The sequence below is a fragment of the Sinocyclocheilus rhinocerous genome, unplaced genomic scaffold (genome assembly GCF_001515625.1).
Source record: "Sinocyclocheilus rhinocerous isolate Xijiao unplaced genomic scaffold, SAMN03320098_v1.1 scaffold1408, whole genome shotgun sequence".
NCBI classification, from domain to species: domain Eukaryota; kingdom Metazoa; phylum Chordata; class Actinopteri; order Cypriniformes; family Cyprinidae; genus Sinocyclocheilus; species Sinocyclocheilus rhinocerous.
Genome location: NW_015649223.1, coordinates 104,484 through 125,152, shown reverse-complemented (window position 1 = coordinate 125,152; position 20,669 = coordinate 104,484). Strand labels below are relative to the sequence as shown.

Sequence of the window (20,669 nt, the reverse complement as noted above, 5' to 3'; positions counted from 1 at the left end):
GACACCCCTACCCCTTCACGTGAACGCGCGAAATGGAGGGGTAGGGGAAAGGGGAAGGGCTAAGGGGTAGAATTGGGATTGGGCCTTAAGCTAAGCTTTGGTGTGCACTACAGTCTTTAGGGACACAGCTCACCAATATTTTAACAATTTAGAAAAGATGGAGCACTGTCTGGCCATCTAAAATTTTGGTATGGAGATGAAGGTTATATATGGTGACCATGCATCCTCTTTTTCGATTATGTACAATAGCTGCATGCTATTGGTCAAAATACTTAGAGATCATTTTTTGCAGGAAGGAGCACAATTGAGCAGACACAACTTTTTCTAAAATTTTAGACATAAATAGAAGATTTGAAATGGGTCTGTAATTTGCCAGTTCACTAGGATCTAGTTGTGGTTTCTTAATCAAATACTTATCAGTCATTACCTCCAGGTATGAAAACAATAGGAAAACAAAGCCCAAAAAAGGCAATTTAGAAATCGTGACCAGGACATGTCTGGGAAAAAGAGGATGTTTTGTCACTTTAGGTTAGGATCATGATTTTTTTGGTAGTTCTACAGCATACTGTACGTGTCTATTAGCACCATTTGTTGTTTCTGACTTGCAACAACTGAATTACTTCATTGGATACAGCAAGAAAACATTTATACATTTATCATAATAAAATATAACATATTTATATAAATATAAAAAGAATTAGGCTTTTAACATTAATTTTAGGACTTACTGTTAATGTCTCTTTACAGTGCTGCACAAAGATTTATAATATAACTAAACAAAATTGCTTAATATTTCAGGAACACTTTCTAGAGGTCATTCAGAATCAGGAGTTCCTTTTGCTGCCCACAACTGAAATTGTCAAGCTTTTGGCCAGCGATGACATCAACGTTCCAGATGAAGAAACGATTTTCCAAGCACTGATGATGTGGGTTCGCTATGATGTGCAGCACCGACAACGGGATCTGGGAGTGTTGCTGGCGTATATTCGACTTCCCCTTTTACCACCACAGGTTTGCCAGTAGCATTCATATGAGACTATTGGTAATTTTATTACAATTTAATATAATCAATAAAAAAACTTCCTGGTGACCTCATATTTAAATTCTTCTTCTGTTGATGTTAATGCACAATTTTTTTTTAATTTAGCTTCTTGCTGATCTGGAAAACAATAAGATGTTTTCAGAAGACCTGGAATGCCAGAAGCTCCTGATGGAAGCCATGAAGTACCATCTTTTGCCAGAACGCCGTCCCATGCTACAGAGCCCAAGAACCAAACCACGGAAATCCACTGTTGGATCGCTTTATGCTGTTGGAGGCATGGATGCCTCTAAAGGTGGACCATTATTTCGTTTTTTCTAATACTTTTCTAATAGCAGTACCTCTTACTGCCATAAAAAAAGAAACTTTGTACAGTAGAATAGCTATTAGCATAGCAGCAATCAACTCTTTAACTAACAATAAACTCTAGAGTCTCTGTCTACTCTTAGGGTCTACAACGATAGAGAAATACGACCTTCGCACAAACAGATGGATCCAAGTTGGTATCATGAATGGGCGAAGACTTCAGTTCGGGGTTTCAGTGATTGATAACAAACTCTACGTGGTTGGAGGAAGGGATGGACTCAAGACCTCTAACATGGTGGAGTGCTACAACCCAATCACTAAAGTGTGGTCCACCATGCCGCCAATGTCAACCCACAGACACGGATTAGGTGTGTTTTATGAATGCTTCAGATGTTTGTGTAATCTTATTACTCAACATATATGAATAATTGTTATGCTGTAATGTTTAGTAATTAAATTAGCTTCTTTCTGTCATAGCATAAATGTGACAAACATGGTATGAAGTTGGTAATTATCTGATCTACAGCATTAAACAACACCAGCCCTCAATGCATGAACACTTTAAAAGTCTTACTAGTTAAATTACATAGATTAATAGATCAGTAATTTATAAACATTCAAATATGAATACATTCGAAATGATCTTGATCAAACATTCATGATGTCTACATTTGATATATTTTGAATGTATTTTAACAAATCATTTGTTAAGCATTAGGTTTGTTAATGTTATTAAAAGATATTATAGAGGTCAAAAACATGACTTTTCTAAAAAGCACTACCTCACATTTATATTGGCAGTGTGTATGCTGTAATTGATAAGGATTTGCTCATTAATATTAACAAAGCCATGTTCACCTAGAAGATCTAACTTATTAGCTGAAAGGAATATGTTGCTAATCAGCTGGTGAAGATGAAAAAATCCTACTATTATGAGGGCATAGTTCATGAATGAATATTTATTAATTTATTTGTCTAATTGGCTTTACTTTCTAGGTTACCAAGCCATGTCTGCATGACTCAATTAATATTCACGCAACATACAATATCAGTTTCATTGATGGTCACACATGATGTGTTTTGGTTCAACAATAGCTAGACGGAGCAGAATGGAACAGATCACAGACGTCTCTGCAGGCGTTTTGAAATATTTCGACTCTTGACACTCTTAGAAACGGTTCATGGCGCAAGACACTGAAAAGCAGCTGAACAGAAAAGACGCCCCTGCAGATTACAGCCCGAGGAAATTTAACAATGTCTCAGTTTATCAAAAGCAGTCAATCACAGTGTGAAACTTAATTTGCGTGTAAAGTTTGGTGCATTAGGGAGATTATATGTTATTTTGTGCCTTACTTAAAAGCTGATAATGTTGACACTAATAATCTTTTTTTTTTCATTCTGGTCCAGTTTTCGAAGACAAAACTAGCACAAGGAAGTGATTCGTAAAGGAAGAAGACGAATAATAAAACTTGATAGTGATGTTACTTTTCCCAGCAAAGCTCCAAAGCTTGGACAGGGAGTTTCAGTTAATAATGTAAAAACCAAATAAACTGACTTAAATTTAGTAGAAAATTGAATTCATTACAAAACAAAGAGAAAACTTATTGCTGTGCATCTATTTCGATAAACACGCCAAAGGCAAACCAGTGGGGGCATAATAAAAATTGTGTGGCTTTAATACCAGTGCCTCAAGAAATAACAATAAAAATAACCGGATGGTCAAACATCAAAACGAATGTCTATAAATTAACAAAGGCAATCTGGGCTGCACATAAAAATATGTATAAAAAATATGGCAGGTAATTTAAACTCAGAGGAGAAAATGCACTGTACAATAATCCCATAAAACTGACACTCAAAGGTTGCTCATTGAGACCTATAAAGTGCACTGCAATATCATAACCAAAATGTCGGTCAAGAGACGATTTATATGTTAGGACCCCAAAGGCGACATCCAGAGATTTATAACAGAAACACGAGAGACCTTTGCTGTAAAGGGAGCAGGGAGATGCACCATGAATACTTAATGCTTACCACAGCGTCTTAGAGCTCGGGTCGCACCAGAAGAATGTCTTTAGCTACTGATATCTGCTTAAAAAGGAAAAGCTCTTGATGTTCATTGAAATTAACTTACATGGTATTACCATTTAAATTTTGACATTTGCCAGTTTCACTACATCACAAAGACAAAGACAGACACTTGCTAGTGAATTGTGTGCTTGTCTGATGTATGGCGTGCACCACCAAAGGCTGAGCCCAGTCTTACTTTTTGTTTTATTCATTTATTTGTTCGAAAAGGAATTGCTGTGCTAGAGGGGCCCATGTATGCAGTGGGAGGCCATGACGGATGGAGCTATTTGAACACAGTAGAAAGGTGGGACCCCCAGGCGAGGCAGTGGAATTATGTGGCCAGTATGTCCACACCACGCAGCACAGTCGGGGTCACTGCTCTCAATGGAAAGTAAGGAATTAATTTTGTCTTATTTTCTTTTGTAGCATTGTTGAGTTATGATACAATTGTAAAACATTTACATTTATGTATTTAGTAGACGCTGTTATCCGAAGCAATGTACAATAGAGGCACAAAGCAATTAATTGTGGAAAAATCGCTCCACATCCTTGCCTCATTTAGTATGCGCATAACTATGAATATGCAAATTAGTCTCCGCCTCCACTCAATCACACCAGAAAAAATTCACGGAGAAAACTGCTGTTCTTTACAAAATAACTGAACAATCTACAAGAATTAAATACCTCCTGTTGTGAAAATCAAGTTTTCAAAGTTGTTTACATGTCTGTCTGGTGTTTTTAATATGATTAAAGACAAACCATGTGCAAATTCAGTCAACACCATTACTGAGCATTTTCTCCTTAAAATTGCAGTTCACCAAAGACAGTCTCAAAAATGCTGTTTGAAACAGCCCGCTTCCTACCATCACAGACATGTACTGTGCCCAATCCTGCCAACCTGCGGGATGGAGCTTTTCATGTCACTAGCATGTCACATTTGTGCAACATTAGCCACAAATTATTAGCAGTTTGATAACATAGTCAAGCCAGAGGTTAATGATTTCAATTACAGTGATGTATCCAAAGTTTTAGAGAGCGATGTATAAAATGCATTACCATTCTGATACATCAACTTGTAGATTACCCCATAAAATTTGCTCTTCCTCTTCTTCTTCGGAATCAGTTTCTGGTTCAAAAATATATATGGCTGAATTCAAAGGCGTCGAGGACTCGGAACACGAGATGCTCTCCATTAACTTTAATCATTAAAAAAATTTGAGATTTGGGAAACACCCCGATTGGTGGATCTCACATCGTTTCCCTGCCTGTTGTAATACACACACTTGCCTGTTGTGTAGCGTTTACTACTTCAGTTAACTGAGTGATCGTGGAGCAGGTCTGGTGTGATTGAGTGGAGGTGGGTATTCATTTGCATATTCATGGTTGAATATGAGGTAAGGGTGTAAAGTTACATTAAAGCCATTTTAAACCATGAAGGAATTTTTTCACAGGAAAAATAATTTAAATATGTATCATTATTAAAAATCCCCAAATTAGTGACTGCAGGGAGACTTTAGGTTTGTTAAAGGGATACTGCACTATATTACATCTGTTTTATTGCAATATGTAAAGATCTTACATTTCTATATAGCTTTAAGAAAAACCTATTTTTAATTTTTGAAAAAGAAAAGACTTTTCTATCAACAGCAGTATGTGCAGTGCGCTGTGGCTGATTGGCTTTCCTCCATGGATTCTCCTCATGATGAGGTCTGAATTAGGTACTGGATCCAATATACAGCGTAACCCTGTACAGCCAGATGGGAGTTACTAGGCTCTGAGACCAAAGACCCTCTGGTGTCTTTTACATTAAAGTCACATGAGTGGCAGGCGAGCTGCTGTTAGCTCTGTCCAAGAAAACGGAGGCTGGGTTTGAATCTAGCTGAACATTGACTGATGACTCATGGGGCATTTCTGTAACCCTTCAAGCTACCTCTAGAGCCCAGTGTCCTACTTCTCCAAGTGATTAATTGATCAGTCTTTTCAACAGGACATATCATAGGTATCTTTTTGAATTTATGTAGGAGAGGGGTTGTCAGGCTCAGACGCTTCTGACCCAGAGACCCCTCGCCAAGACTCTCAGCAAAATCTGAGGACCTAAAAATTCTTGGTAACACTGTAAAATTTCTTCCATTGACAAACATTATTGTATTATGCTCGTTTCTATCAGATTATAGAAGTTATTTCTTTTGTCCATAATCTTTAGAAACACATTTTTAATATTTTTGAGACATTTGATATATTTCCAATACTTCTTGGACCTCCAGGAGTCTGCAAACCCACTGTTAAAATAGACGGCATTTCACAAATATTTAATTTGAGCAGTATAATTCTCTTTTCAGGAAGGAAAGTGAGTAGTTTAAACACAACATAATACAAAAATAATCAATTAAATGCATGTCACTGGTCTTATTGTGAATGTGTTTAAATATGTTTTATATATTTTTATAAACACAAGTTGTTACTGACTTTACTACTGTATTGTGACATATTTAAGTGAAACAGAAAAATGAACAAGAAGAAAAAAAAATAAAGCAGGTCTTTTATTTATAAATTGTTGACTGGCTGAAATGTGAGTGGTGTATACAGGATCTCAATGCACTTTGCTTAACTGCAGCATGGCCTTGCATATGTCATAGACGTCAAGTAAGCATATCACAGGAGCACGTTATAACACTTTGCTTAAAGATCCCAAGTCAATACATAAATAAGTAAAATGAACAGATAAATTGTTCACAATAAGACCAGTAACACACATTAAGGTAAATTTGGATTTCATGCCACTTTATCAATTTCAATTTCAGGGGGAAAATAATGCCTCTCAACAAAAAAGTTCATTTGTGACACTGGTGCCTGTGCTCATGCAGGAGGAGATTAGTGCTCTATAATTGAATGTAAACTCATTCAGGGCTGGCTAAAGATAGTTCTCTCAGCAGCGATCCTGGCAATGGCCCTTGCCAGCTTTTTTTTTGTCTAAATAATGGGTATACAAGTACAGGTAGTTTAATAGGAAATCTCCAAAAAAATATTGTTTTAATAAAATGTTTCTATAACATATTTCAAATTACCAATAAAATCTGCAGAAATTGTATTATAAACTTTTGCTACTTTAGCTAAAAATAAGGCTTAAAACATACACACACAATATTTTAAGGTCGGTCCAGCGAAGGCACATGCCCACTTTCATGATCAAAATTACCCCAGTGTATACAGTCAAGTCTTCGAACATCCTGTTTCATTCTGAAATATTTCTTGCCAACTTCAAGTAAAACTTTTATGTATTTACAGGTTGTTTGCTGTCGGCGGTCGTGATGGAAGCTCCTGTCTGCGATCGATGGAATGTTTTGATCCCCACACCAATAAATGGAGTATGTGTGCACCCATGTCAAAGAGGAGGGGAGGAGTGGGCGTGGCCACATATAACAGTTTCTTGTATGCAGTCGGAGGACATGATGCACCAGCTTCAAGCCATTGTTCACGTCTCTCTGATTGTGTGGAGAGGTAAGCTGCCACGGCACAGCATCTGGGAAGAAAAATCCAACACCTGATGATAACATCAACAACAACACTCAACAGAAAGCAGGCTGCGAGTCTTGGCACATAGTTATGGGTGCCAAGTACTACAATTTGCATGTTTATTTGCAAATTTGCACACACTTTACTCCACTGTGAAATCACTGTTACCTTGTCATTGAGGAATGTTGTAGGAAGCCACAGTAATTCCGTAATGTGGTGATAGACTGCTTGTGATGATCTGAAATACAGCCTAAAGTTTGTAATTAAAATTGAAAACTCACTAAGGCTGCATTTAATTGATCAAAAATACAGTAATATTTGTGAATTATTACAATTTAAAATGACTTCTATTTAAATGTATATATTTTTTAAATGCTGAATTTTCAGCATCATTACTCCAGTCTTCAGTGTCGCATGATTTTCAGAAATCATTCTAATATGCCGATTTGCTGCTCAAGAAACATTTAAATGTGAAGTAAACTATGAGTATGAAGAATTAACTTTGCAAAATTTAATTCAAAATAAGTTAGTTATAAGCAATATACCTGTATATTACTGTATTTTCATTTCTATCAAAAAAAATGTCCCAGTAAAATGTTACCAACTAGCTGTAAGTACTTGGGGGGGGCGGGGCAAGGCTAAATGAATAATAACTGAAATAAGTACCTAAAGAAAACAAAGACATCCTAATTAATGAACAACGGCCGTCAGAAACTTCAACTCATTACTCTGTTATTACTCTGCATGCTGAAAGCACAATGCATTTCATTGTTAGGGATGTTAATCATAGTCCTTGTGCTTTCAAAGGCTTCCATCATCTAGATTACAGACTGGCTGCTGTTTAACCTCTCTATGCAATTATCTCTTGTATTGAAAGTGCTAGCACATGTTTATACTGTGTTGTTCTGTGTCTCATACGTTCTGTACTGCATTTATAGGTATGACCCCAAAACAGACACATGGACCACAGTGTCTTCTCTGAGCGTCCCACGGGATGCAGTGGGGGTGTGTCTGCTGGGAGACAGGTTATATGCGGTCGGAGGATATGATGGTCAGACCTACTTAAACAGTGTCGAGTCCTATGATGCACAGAACAATGAATGGACTGAGGTGGGTGAATTGAGTCTTTCTTCAAATCAGGCTGCCTTTCAAGTAGTGGTTTTTGACTTCAAGGGCCCCCACTGTCCACAACAATATTCAAACGCCTCATGGTTTTTCCAGTTTTTTTGTGATTTCTACCTGATGAAATATTTTAGAGCTTGGCATTACTTGAAAAATGTATATTCGTTATAAAAATGCCCATGGAGTTTTGATTAATTTTAGTGCTGTCAAACAATTAAAAAATTTAACTAACTAATCTCACATTTTTCTGAAATTAATCACGATTAATCCCACCTAACATTGACGTTTTTAAATATACTTTTATATTGCAATAATTTCACATTCAGTCTTCAAATTAACGCTGAGACAACAAAGACAGTATATTTTTTAATATTTGTTTAATGGCATCTTTTTTATGACTGAAGGCGTGTATCACTGATACTGATGTCTCTATGAAATATTTTTTTCCCCCTAATATTTAACCTTTGACTATAGCCATTCAACATTACAGTATAATTGAGAGCTATCTCAATCTCAACTAGCACAGCATAACATCTGACAGGACAGGAAAATAGTTTTTTACTGTCATATGGCCTGACAACATTTCATCTGTCATCTGTTCACTGTTGTTCTACTGAAACTCTTTCATCAATTGTAGTTTTTCTGCGCTCGTTTGACTAGCGCCGAGGTAAAGTTAAAATGCGCGTCTGAAAGACGTTCTGCGTCTAAATAAACGCAATTCTTGTCCAGAAAAAAAGAGACAGAAGCAGCAGTTGTGAGAGGGGTGGCCAACCCTAGCTCCGCCCCGCGTTAATTGCATTAAATATTTTTTATGCGTTAAACTGAAAAAATTAATCACATGCGTGAAAGCGCAAATTTTGACAGAACTAATTCATTTACATGACTTACTCCGTTTCTAGACATCACACAATTAAAAATGAGCTTACTCATATATCCAGATTTTTGTAAGACATTGGGAACCCTGGATCTTCAAAGTAAAATACATAAATAAATTAAATAAATAAAAACAGCTGTTGAGGGGGTGAGTTCAAATAAGAAATTGGGTCTGGTCTTATTTTAAATAATCTTAAGCATTAAATAATTTTTTTAATAATTAAGTGGCTCTAAAACAGCAAGGTGGTGTGAATGTATTCACACTGCAATTAAAATAGTATAAATAAAGAGATTAATGTTTTAAAAGAATAAATAAGGACTTTTCAAACTCTGCTGCTCTGTGTTTCACGGAAACCTGACTGAATGAAGTCAGCCGGGCTTCCAGCTGTTCAAAGCGGATCGCAACGCAGAATCAACAGGGAAATCGTGTGGCGGTGGGACATGCTTTTACATCAATGAAAGGTGGTGTACAGATGTAGATAGCACCTATTTGAAAATTTGCTATGCCAATTTCGGAGCTCCAGGCGATCACCGGGCACTCAGTGCTCATGTATCCGCATAGAGCAGCCTTAGCTCGGCTAGTCCTTCTGACATTTGCCGCTGGCTCTGATGTCTCTGTAGTGATTAAACACAAGATACTATTAGTTTTGGGTATGCTATATTTAACAGGCATTCTCATGAATCTATTATTTATTCCTGGTCATATCGTTTTGGCTGAGCACAAAGTTGTTTAACTTTATATATTTATTTTGAACTTTACCGTAGTACAGCACTGACTTTGTAGCATACGTTTGACTGAATTGCTTGCTTTTGTCTTTATTTCCTCTTATATAAGCCTCTTATACTTTGTACTTATACTTTTATAATGGCTATTACTGTTCATTAAAACTGACATTTAACAAAAAGAGGCAGAGTTGTGCTTATTGTCGCGCTTTATCGTTGATCGCTACTTTCTGGCATACACCACGCCTATCAAGAAGGGTACTATTGGCAGTGGAAACGCAAGCTGGATCAGGGTTACCCGTTCCGAAGCGTACTGTACTGAACTGTACTGTACCGTACCGCTCAGTGGAAACGAGCCATAAGAGGAGCTTCTCTAAAAAGCTGGAAAACCAGTTTTCAGCAAACGACCCTGCTTCAATGTGGAAAGACCTGAAAGACATCACAAAGCACAAGACGCCATCCCCCAGCACTGAGGCGAATCAATGACTTGCTGAAGACCTGAATGAGTTTTACTGCAGATTTGAAACTCCCCTCTGACCATCTCTCTACACAACCTTTAACACCTCCAGCAACCCCCCTCTCCCCCTCCTGCACTTCAGATCAGTGAAGATGATGTGTGTCAGGTCTTCTGGAAACAGAAGAGAAGGAAAGCCCCAGGCCCAGACGGTGTTTCACCAGCCTGTCTGAAAACCTGTGCTGACCTGCTGACCTCCATCTTTTCACAGATCTTCAACAGATCACTGGAGCTGTGGGAAGTCCCTGCCTGCTTCAAATGCTCCACCATCATCTCCATCCCAAAGAAACCCAAAATCACATGACTTAATGACTACAGACCTGTTGCCCTGACATTTGTGTTCATGAAGTCGCATGAGAAGACTGGTGTTGGCCTATCTGAAGGACATCACTGGACCCTTGCTGGATCCCCTGCAGTTTCCTTATCGAGCAAACAGGTCTGTGGATGATGCAGTAAACATGGGACTGCATTATGTCCTACAACATCTAGACAAACCAGGAACTTATATGAGGATCCTGTTTGTGGACTTCTGTTCGGCTTTCAATTCAGTCATCCCAGCACTCCTCCAGACCAAACTAACCCAGCTCTCTGTTCCTAGCTCTATCTGTCAATGGATCACCAGCTTTCTGACAGATAGGCAACAGCTAGTGAGACTGGGGAAATTCATGTCAAACAGCCGCACCATCAGCACTGGCGCCCCCCAGGGATGTGTTCTCTCCCCACTGCTCTTCTCGCTCTATGCCAACGACTGCACCTCTACTGACCCCTCTTTAAAGCTCCTGAAGTTTGCAGATGACACTACAGTCATCTGCCTCATCCAGGACGGTGATGAGTCTGCATATAGAAGCAAGGTTGAGCAGCTGGCTGTCTGGTGCAGTCTTAACAACCTGGAGCTGAACACGCTCAAAACAGAGAGATGGGATCGTGGACTTCAGGAGAAACCCCCCTGCACTCCCCCCACTCACCATCATGAACAGCACTGTGGCTGCAGAGCCATTCAGATTCCTGGGCACCACCATCTCTCAGAACCTGAAGTGGGACAGTCACATTGACTCCATTGTTTAAAAGGCCCAACAGAGATTGTACTTCCTTCGCTGAGGAAGTTCAACCTGCCACAGGAGCTGCTCACACAGTTCTACTCAGCCGTCATTGTGTCTGTCCTGTGCACTTTAATAACTGTCTGGTTTGGCTCAGCTACAAAATCAGATATCAGAAGACTACAGAGGACAGTTCGGACTGCTGAGAGGATTATTGGTGCTCCCCTGCCCACCCTTCAAAACCTGTATATATCTAGGGTGAGGAAAAGGGCTCAGAAAATCACTCTAAATCCCTCACATCCAAGCCATCTCCTTTTTGAACTTTTACCGTTTGGCCAGTGCTACAGAGCACCGAACACCAGGACTGGCAGGCACAAGAAAAGTTTCTTCCCCCAGGCAATCTACCTCATGAACAGTTAAATGTTCTCCCCTACTGTTCAATAAAAATAATACCACTTTTGTTTACTTAATACTACCCTACATCTCATTCCATTCCTTGTAAATTATATTACATATACCACAACTGTACATACAAATTTTGTCTTTCTGTTTTTTTATATAAATATGTGAATTTTATTACCGCATATCTTTATTTTATTATTATCTGTGTATTGTTGTTGTCTCTGTGTACTGGAAGCTTCTGTCTCCAGAACAAATTCATTGTATGTGCAAACATACTTGGAAATAAAGCTCTTTCTGATTTTAAATATAAAGTTTTGAATATAGAAATATGAAATAATTAGGGGGGAAAAATTAATTATCTTTTTAATTATGAAACAGTAGTTGGTGATTAAATGAGTAAATCATTGAATCATTTGATTCATTCAAAAGGACTGATTCATTAAGGAATTACTTATGACTTTATGAATGGGTAATTGAATCATTTGCTCAACCTATTTGTTCAAAACGCGAATTCATTCTGGAACCAAACACCACTGTGTGTTGTTCTGAGATGTACAGCACTGCTGTGGATTTGTTTGGAACTATTTTCATTAATATTGTGTCTAAAATATAATTCACTTAATATTAACTTCTTTTATTGAATTTCACCAAATCCATATACTTTTCCAACCGTGCTGATAATCGTGCTGGTATATCAGATAAAAAAACAAAAATCTCTTGCTTGTGTAGTATTACTTAAATATATAGCTACATTTACTACATTCTACAACTACAAATAACTATATTATGTCAACACTTTAAAAACATAAAAAAAATAGTTTTATAGGACTGATGTCTAGTGGTTTAGAACCACTGCTTCAAAGGTATATTCAAAATTGAGGTTACTGTGAGGCACTTATAATGCAATTTAGTGGGGCCAGTTTTTTGTAAGATTTAAAAGTGTGAAGCTTATAATTTTATAAAAACACTTACAATACAGCTGAAATAACACAGAAGTGTTAACAGAATAATTAAAGTTGATATTTAAAGTTGCATTTTTATAGTCAATTTAGGGTTTTAGATGTTATAATGTCATGGCAACAAAACATAATTACATATAACCACCTAGAAATGTTCTAGAACATTAAATATGTCAAAGTCGACTTTATGAATGTTCCTTGAATGCTTGGATGATGTACATCTGTGAACGGGAAGTGCAAGCATTTCCTGCCATTCATCTGTTTTCCACTGTGTCACAATGGCATTGAACACCATGAGGTTAACCACTCTTTCCTTAGCCAGCCCGAGTTACAAACGCTCTATTCAAGTCTAGTTTGCCTCCTGTCTACACATCCCATGGCTCCCTCTTGCTCTCTCTTTCATAAGATTACCTGCAATGGGCTGTTAGTAGACAGAGTGTGACAGAGAGCACTGCGGAGGAGGGAATTTGCTGCGGTTGGACACTGGTCATTAACCTCTGTCTCTTGTTATTCTAGGAGGTCCCTCTAAACATCGGGAGGGCGGGGGCATGTGTGGTGGTCGTGAAACTGCCTTGAAGGCTCAGAGTCTGAACTGTGACCTCAAGAAGAGGCCTGCGATGTCAACATTTGGAATGCTCTTTTCACGTAGTACACAACGTTCATCAAAGCTATCGTCAAAACTGGATTCATCTCAACAGATTTAGACAGCCGTGTGCCGTTTAGTCTGTTTTTGCTCAGATATTTCAGCATTATTACAGACTGGAATAAAAGGGAAAAAAGTATTATTATAAGATTTTACTTAATTATATGAGACATTTTATATTAAAAGAATACTTTTGAAAATGCATCCAGTCAGAATTTGAGTTACAATTTTTAATTTTAATATTTACATCTTGTTAACCTCATCACATTTTTTTACATTATATCTTTTAACTATATGAAAATCAAATGTAATTTTAAAGACAGCAGCATACTTGTGCAATTTTGTGGAAAATGTATTTTGATCTTAGATAAATGATTTTAAAAGACCACTGTGAATACTTCCAGCTGTACGCTTGCAACAAAACACTCTGGTTTACCCAAAATGTTTGTGGACACACATTCATGCAATTCTCATCTAAATAAATTTTTTGGTCTGGGACTAGGGTCAGGTCGAAATTACTTTAAGAAGCTGTCTCCGAAGTAGAAAAAAGCAAAACAAAAAAACACCAAAGTAATTAGCACGTATTGGTAAGTCATTATTAAAATGGTAATAAGGTTTACAGTAGAAAATATACTATTATATCATATTGATATTTCACCTTTATGTAAAGGTTTTGTAATTTGTATTGTACATAGTCCCTGGTCCTGTGTAATTTATTATCATAATGTACTGGCATGCTACTTCAGTATGTTTGAATGCCATTATTAAATATTTTAAAGACCCTGTGAAATCACCTGACAGATACAGTTTGTGTTGACGCATTATATGAACCAGAAGTTGGGGCCGGATACATCAAAGGGCTCTTCCTTTTTTCATATCAACAGGCTTTAGTTTAGTCACAGCTATGAAAATTGAAAATGTGTATAATAGAGCTGCACGATTCTGGACAAATTTTTTTTTAATTTAAAAACCGAGATCAAGATTCACCCATGATTCTGAATAGACAACAACAACAAAATAACATGTAATTTACAAGTAGTGTTGACAAAAAGTTGATTGCTGCAGTTTATTAAAAAAAAATATATTTTGAATTCTTTTTGAAAAATTTGGTTTTAATGAATAATTCAGTGACTCATTCAAAGTCTTCACTTGTTCTATTATTGGATGAATCGGCATTTTTGAATGAATCTCTTGAATGAATGATTCAATGCTGCTGAATACATTTTTTAACAGTCACTTGTCGCCACCTACTGGCATAACGATGTAATGATACAATCTATTTACAGTGTCAAGTTACTTTCTTAGAAAATATGATTTACTCTATTATAAACGATATCAGTGCTTATATCCCAACTATAAACTTTCAGACAAGTTCTTCTGTGATAATTAGAAAGTTTTTAACACAGAAATAATGATACTGTCTGGTTGAAAAGACTTTGTGAAGCTGTTTCACACCTATACATGACAACTGCTCTCTCTGAGTGTGTGAATGGGGGTTGCGGTATTATAATGATTAATCGTGCAGCTCTAGTGTATATCAGAGCATTTATTTACACTAGCATATAGATGACTTTTGATCTCACAGGGACTTTTAACCATGATGTCAAAATCAGTCATTAAAGCTGTTATCTAAATTCATGCTTTGTGATGTACTGACATTCAACTGTTTTGTTTTTTGACTGCCATAAAAAAAATGTTTTATTGAAGAGCCTCATTACCTGTTTTGACTTAACTGGAATGTAACATGCTGATCAAGAATAAATTTACTAGTGTGACACATTTGTAATACAAAAATGCTTTCATTGAATTTTTCATTGTTTTATATGGCATGCTGAAGAAACGTAGAAATAAAAAGTTATTCTCTTTTCGGAGTATTTCTGTGGTGTATACCGTCTGAATAGGCACTGTGTGTCCTGCGTATGCTGTTTCAAGTCCTTTTATTTAAATTTTTTTAATACACCAGTGGCCTCCTGTGGTTGTCTCTTGTACAGCACTGGATGCATATTGCCTCAGCTATAGATGTCTTGCAACCTCTATGAAACTAATAACTAATTCCATTTGAAAATAAATCAAGTCACTTAGTATCACTAGTCATCGGCAATAAAATCAACGTGGCTAATTGGTTTATGCTAAACATTATGGATTAGAAGTCACAATCTAACAATAACAGCAAGATTACTACAACAGTCAATAAATCCAGTACATGGGGAGAATCATTATTCTACATGAAGGACATAACTGAATCAATATGAAATGAAAAGAGGCAATAGCACTTCAATCAAACAGACCCAGAGACCTAGGAGGTTCAAGTCTAGGAAAAAAAAGACCTTGAATTGTTGCAGTGTAACCTTTAAAAAAATTAATGTGCTATTTGTTGATATTCTGAAATGTCACAAGTTGAAAGTGATGCGAAAGGACAGAGTGATGTCGAAAGCCAGATTGTATCTGATAAAATGGATAGATTGCAATTATAGTCTTTGTTCTCCAACAGAGCAAGAGCAAAACAAAGACTGAACATTTCAAAGGGAATAAAAATTGATTATTAATGCAACGCAATTGCTGCAGCACATCAGAAGACGGGAGGAGAGGGAGTGCAAAAGGGCAAAAAGACTGCAGGTGTTGCTTCAGTCCCACCAGATGTTGGAAATGGCAATATCTGAAAAGCCTTCTGAAATTACCTGACCTCCAGTCCATGGCCTCATGGAAAGCTGTGTCTGCTTCATCCACGCTGGAACTGAGAAATCAATGCCAAGACCTCTGAATGAAGGTAAGAAAGTACAGAAATAAATAAATAAATCCACTCACAGCACTTTGCGTTTCATCTGTTTTACTAGCACTGGAGAATTCATAATTAGAATATTTTCATTGCTTTCTGAAATCACAAAACTTTACAATGATCTAAATGTTCAGCACACATTCGTGTGATTTTGTTGGACATTACGTAAAAGTAATCTACGCTCCTGTCGATATCACCCGGACCATTAAATTACTTTGCATACTGATTGCAGAGCTCAAATAAGAATTCAATTTAAACGTGACAGCCTGGACTCCATCCAGTACAAGTTGCAACAGACATTGCAATGACTTACAGTGAAAAAGACTGAACCTGGCTCTGAAGAACATGGCTTTACATTTTGATGTATATGCATAATTTGTGTGTTTACAGCAGATGGTGCTGTTGCACTTCTAGTCCCATTACTTTAAGTAATAAAAAAATAATAAATCTAAAGCCCAGTTCTCTATCCCTGTTATGAACAATAAATGTCAACCTGCATCAACTAGGTCAAGGGCAAGTAATTGAGATAATAATGCTGCATAATTATTAGGACAGGTTGATGAAATATGAAGAAATTATACATATATATATATATATATATATATATATATGTTAAAAAAATGCCATACCCTGCTAGTACTCACAAATCATGCCAAGTCTTACTTTTATGGCAATTATAATCCAAAAAAACACTAGACATTTACTGTCATCCAGATGTTCTGACTGCAGCTATTTTAAAGTCCCTGAATGGATCAAAATGAATTGAAGGACAGCAACTAAGATGCTTTGGATTCAAACTGCTCACCCAAAAAGGAAAATTGTCATCCTTTACTCACCATCATGCTGCTTCTTTTTATCAAGGAACACAAACATTTTGGAATAATCATTATGCAGCTTTTGAAATACAAGGACAGTTTTGTAGTTAAGTCAAACTCAAGAACTGATGTCAAAAAATGAATAAATATATAAAATACTACTACTACTACTACTACTACTACTACTAAATAAATAAATAAAATAGCAATTTTTTTTTCTTTTTGTGACTGGTATGGAACTTGAAGGAAACACTAATACTAATATTTCTGCTGAGGAGATTAATAATCTAGGACTATGCATTGGACCAGCAAGATGCATATTTGTTAGTTATGCAGTGACTGTGTCAAAATACATTTTTTTTCCTCCATTTGAATATTACATTTTGTCCCTACAACAAATAATACAACTCTTCAACAACAACAACAAAAAACTTGGGGGTTATCTATACGATGGAAGCTCAAGGCAAACAGAAAATACAAAAAAACAAAAAACCCAACAATACGGTGTATATGATTTATATACTGTGTAGGCCTTTATATGAAAAAAAAACCAAAAACAGAAAGTAATTGCTGTCAAAAATGTCAGAAGTGATATGGCAAGAGAGGGAAGAGGCAGAGAAAGAACTGCTGTGCCAAAGTCTCCTCATTTGAAAATGTCTTAATTGCTATTCATACGTTCTCAAAGGAATATTTTGCGGTGCCAGAAAATGACACGCAGCGTAAGAGGCAAACGTGATGTTCGTCAGATGTTTGGAGCTTGAAATGGGAGGTAGAGACGTTGTCTCAGAGGCTGAAATGATGCACTGATTGTCATTCATTTTAACAAGATGTGACGGGGAGGAGTGTGCAGATCAACAAGCTTTAGAGAAGAAATGAACCCATCCATCGCTTGCTTGTACCGGCTTTGTGCCATCTTTGAAATTATGCATGGTAGGCCTGTCCACTGACTTCAGATGATATAGACCCTGTCTTTTCATTGTCAGAATTTACATTTTCGTTCTTCTCCCTCAAAGGCAGTCTTCTGATGTCAGGTAGACTGCTGCCAACTCGCCTGAGAGCCCAGATTCAACGTTTGTGGATTTTTCACCGGAATGAATGCAATTAGACTGCTTTGTGGGTGTAAACTGTCCCTAAGCATAAACTACGACACAGTGCAATCTATCACTTTAATGGGCTTCAACTTCCAAGGGAGACATTCTGTAATTCAGTGACTACATACACTGAGTCACTATTAAAAACACAAGAGGGCTGAACCTCCAAATATGAATGCCAATTTCCCAGACAAGCTCGTAAGTGAACTTTTAACAGAGGTATGAATGACAAGCATATCAAAATTACCTGCAGGAAACCTCGTGTATAAATTGCAGTGGACTTTGTTTTGCAAAGCATTTCTAATCATCTGCAACATCTGAACCAGGGAAGAATGAAAACACAGATCTAATCACACTTCAGCGAGGAGTGCAAAAAGAAATACATCAACCTTGTCTTGACAAAATCTGGCTTCATCTGAACTGAAATACTGGTCGCCTTTTAATATCCTCTCAGGTGGTAAAGTGAAGAGAAAACCGAGGAGTGAAACGCATAAGACAAAGGCCAAGTTTAACACCATTAACACTTCTAACAACTTTAGTAACGTTAGTAAATAATAGGCTGCAGTTACATCAGAAATGCTCCCCAGGCTGTCATGATTATTAATTAAACACCCTTCTAAATACATCTGCTTTCTGATTCCAGTTTTAGCAACAGTGACAGGCTAAGTGCAAATACAGTATGTCTCACATTTACAGAGCAAACAAAATATAAATAGTTTGAAAAAGTGTTTTACAATAACTTACTCTTAAAGGAACAGTTCATCCAAAAATGAAAATCCAGTCATCATTTACTTCCTTCATGTCACTCCAAACTTGTATGATGTTCTTTCTTGTGCAACATAAAAAAGAAATTTTGAAGAATGTACTAGTTAATTTTTTCATGCTATTGAAATGAGTAGGGACTGGAGATTCAAGTTTCAAAAAGGATGCAAAATCACCATGAAAGTATTAGAAACCAAAACGGTGGTCCATACAAGTCATGGGCTATGCTGTAAAAGTCATATCTGAACTTATATATAATATATTGTAACAAATAATATTGTAATATATAATAATTATATTTTATAATATACAATATAATAACATATATAATATAATGTATATAATCACTGATAATTTTCCCCACCAATGATTTTAAACTGAGAATAATTTCGATCATGAATTTAGGTCATGAACATCACTATACTTCAAATACTTCGAAAGAAGTTATTGCATGGCTTTAGAAGGCTTTAAATATAGTCTATGAATCATACTGTATGTATTACTTCCATGATGATTTTTACAGTGCCTTTGCATCCTTTTTGAAGCTCAAAATTCTCCATTCATTGTAAGTGCATGACAAATATAACAATACAGTACATTCTCCAATAAATTCTTCATTCGTGCTCAACAACAGAAAGCCAACAACATAATGTTGAGCAGTCCTCTATAACATTTTTGTTAAGGACACTGAAGGTTAAACAAGGTTGAACAAAGTCAGAAGTAAATATGAATTAAATATCATAAAAATGATTGAATCAGTTGATAGTTCAACACGTGAAAGCCCTTGAGCGGTTCTTTTACTCTGCGCAGCTGCAAAAAGTAGAGAGAGCTTAATCACCACCAGTTTAGGCGAAAAATAGGCATTCTAGCGAGACTACATTGTTAGCTGCTTTTGTTGGTGAAGATGAACTACCCATGACAATTAAAGTTCCAGGCCATTACTTTGCTGAATAAACGTTACCCGCAATGCTTAACTGTTCTAAAAAAGACCTCAGGCTGGGTTAGTCTAGTTCCTTGTCAATTCCCAGAGATATTCCGTTATTCTGGAGTTATTTTCCACTAAGTGTGGAAATGCCTCAATAACAGGCCACTGTGTTAAACAAGGCACCAAAACAGCTCAGCAAACAGAAAGATCATTATCACTCTCATTTTTATTTTATTTATTTATTTATTTAGTCATTTATTAGGCGCTTTTATCCAAAGCGACTTACAAATGAGGACAACAGAAGCAATCAATTGTAGTATTAAAATAACTAAAAACAGATCCAAAACTAAAAGCTAAAACTTTATAAATACTACCTATACACATTTTAAAAATAAAGAGATTAAATAAAAATGACAAATGCATACAACAAAATTTCAAAACTTAACATAAATCAAAAACTATTTCAATTGCAAAAACTAAAAACAATTCAAAATATTAAAGAACAAAAGGTATAAGAGTATAATAATGATTCTAACATAACACTAAGCCAATCACCAAAAAAAACAACTACATATGTGTGTATGTACAACCACACACACATACATATATACTGTATATGTACATACACATTTATAAATTCAATATATATATTATTCATTTTCCATTTAGTTTGTTGAAGTATTTCTTTACACTGTTTTCTGCTGGCGCTTGAACACACTTTCCTTATTTACTCTGCAACAAATGGCCAAGCAGGCGCAGACACTGACAAGATACGCGATAAAGAACGAGACCAAATGCGATATCAGCACGTCTCCACACAGTAAACAAAACAAGCGTTTCCTAGCAACGACAACTGCACTAAACACTAATGAGAAAAGTAAATACACTTAAGGCCCGTTCACACCAAGCAGGACAACTATAAAGATAACGATAAAGATATAGTTCTAAAAATCGTTCTCAATATTAAAGAATAGCATAGGCTAGTTCACACCACAACTATAACGATATCGTTGTGATCACTTTCAAAACGATTTTTTTCCAGCTGATGAACGATAAAACACTGACAGCCAATCAGAATCCATCCTGCTATAACGAGCTC

The 20,669-nt window shown here is 36.5% G+C and overlaps 1 protein-coding gene across 3 annotated transcripts in view; it reads left to right on the top strand.

The window, feature by feature from the left end:
- Nucleotides 1-13,413, top strand: part of klhl4 (kelch-like family member 4) — a 33,394-nt gene extending 19,981 nt beyond the window's left edge. For 2 of the 3 annotated variants that reach the window (XM_016515049.1, XM_016515052.1), the window contains 7 exons: nt 799-1,011; nt 1,148-1,334; nt 1,489-1,713; nt 3,644-3,806; nt 6,701-6,913; nt 7,867-8,038; nt 13,075-13,413. In XM_016515049.1, coding sequence (XP_016370535.1) covers nt 799-1,011; nt 1,148-1,334; nt 1,489-1,713; nt 3,644-3,806; nt 6,701-6,913; nt 7,867-8,038; nt 13,075-13,134 — 1,233 coding nt within the window. In that variant the 3' untranslated portion in view covers nt 13,135-13,413. The remainder of the gene's footprint in view (nt 1-798; nt 1,012-1,147; nt 1,335-1,488; nt 1,714-3,643; nt 3,807-6,700; nt 6,914-7,866; nt 8,039-13,074) is intronic. The other variant, XM_016515051.1, reaches the window with a different exon arrangement.
- The last annotated feature ends 7,256 nt before the right edge of the window (nt 13,414-20,669 follow it).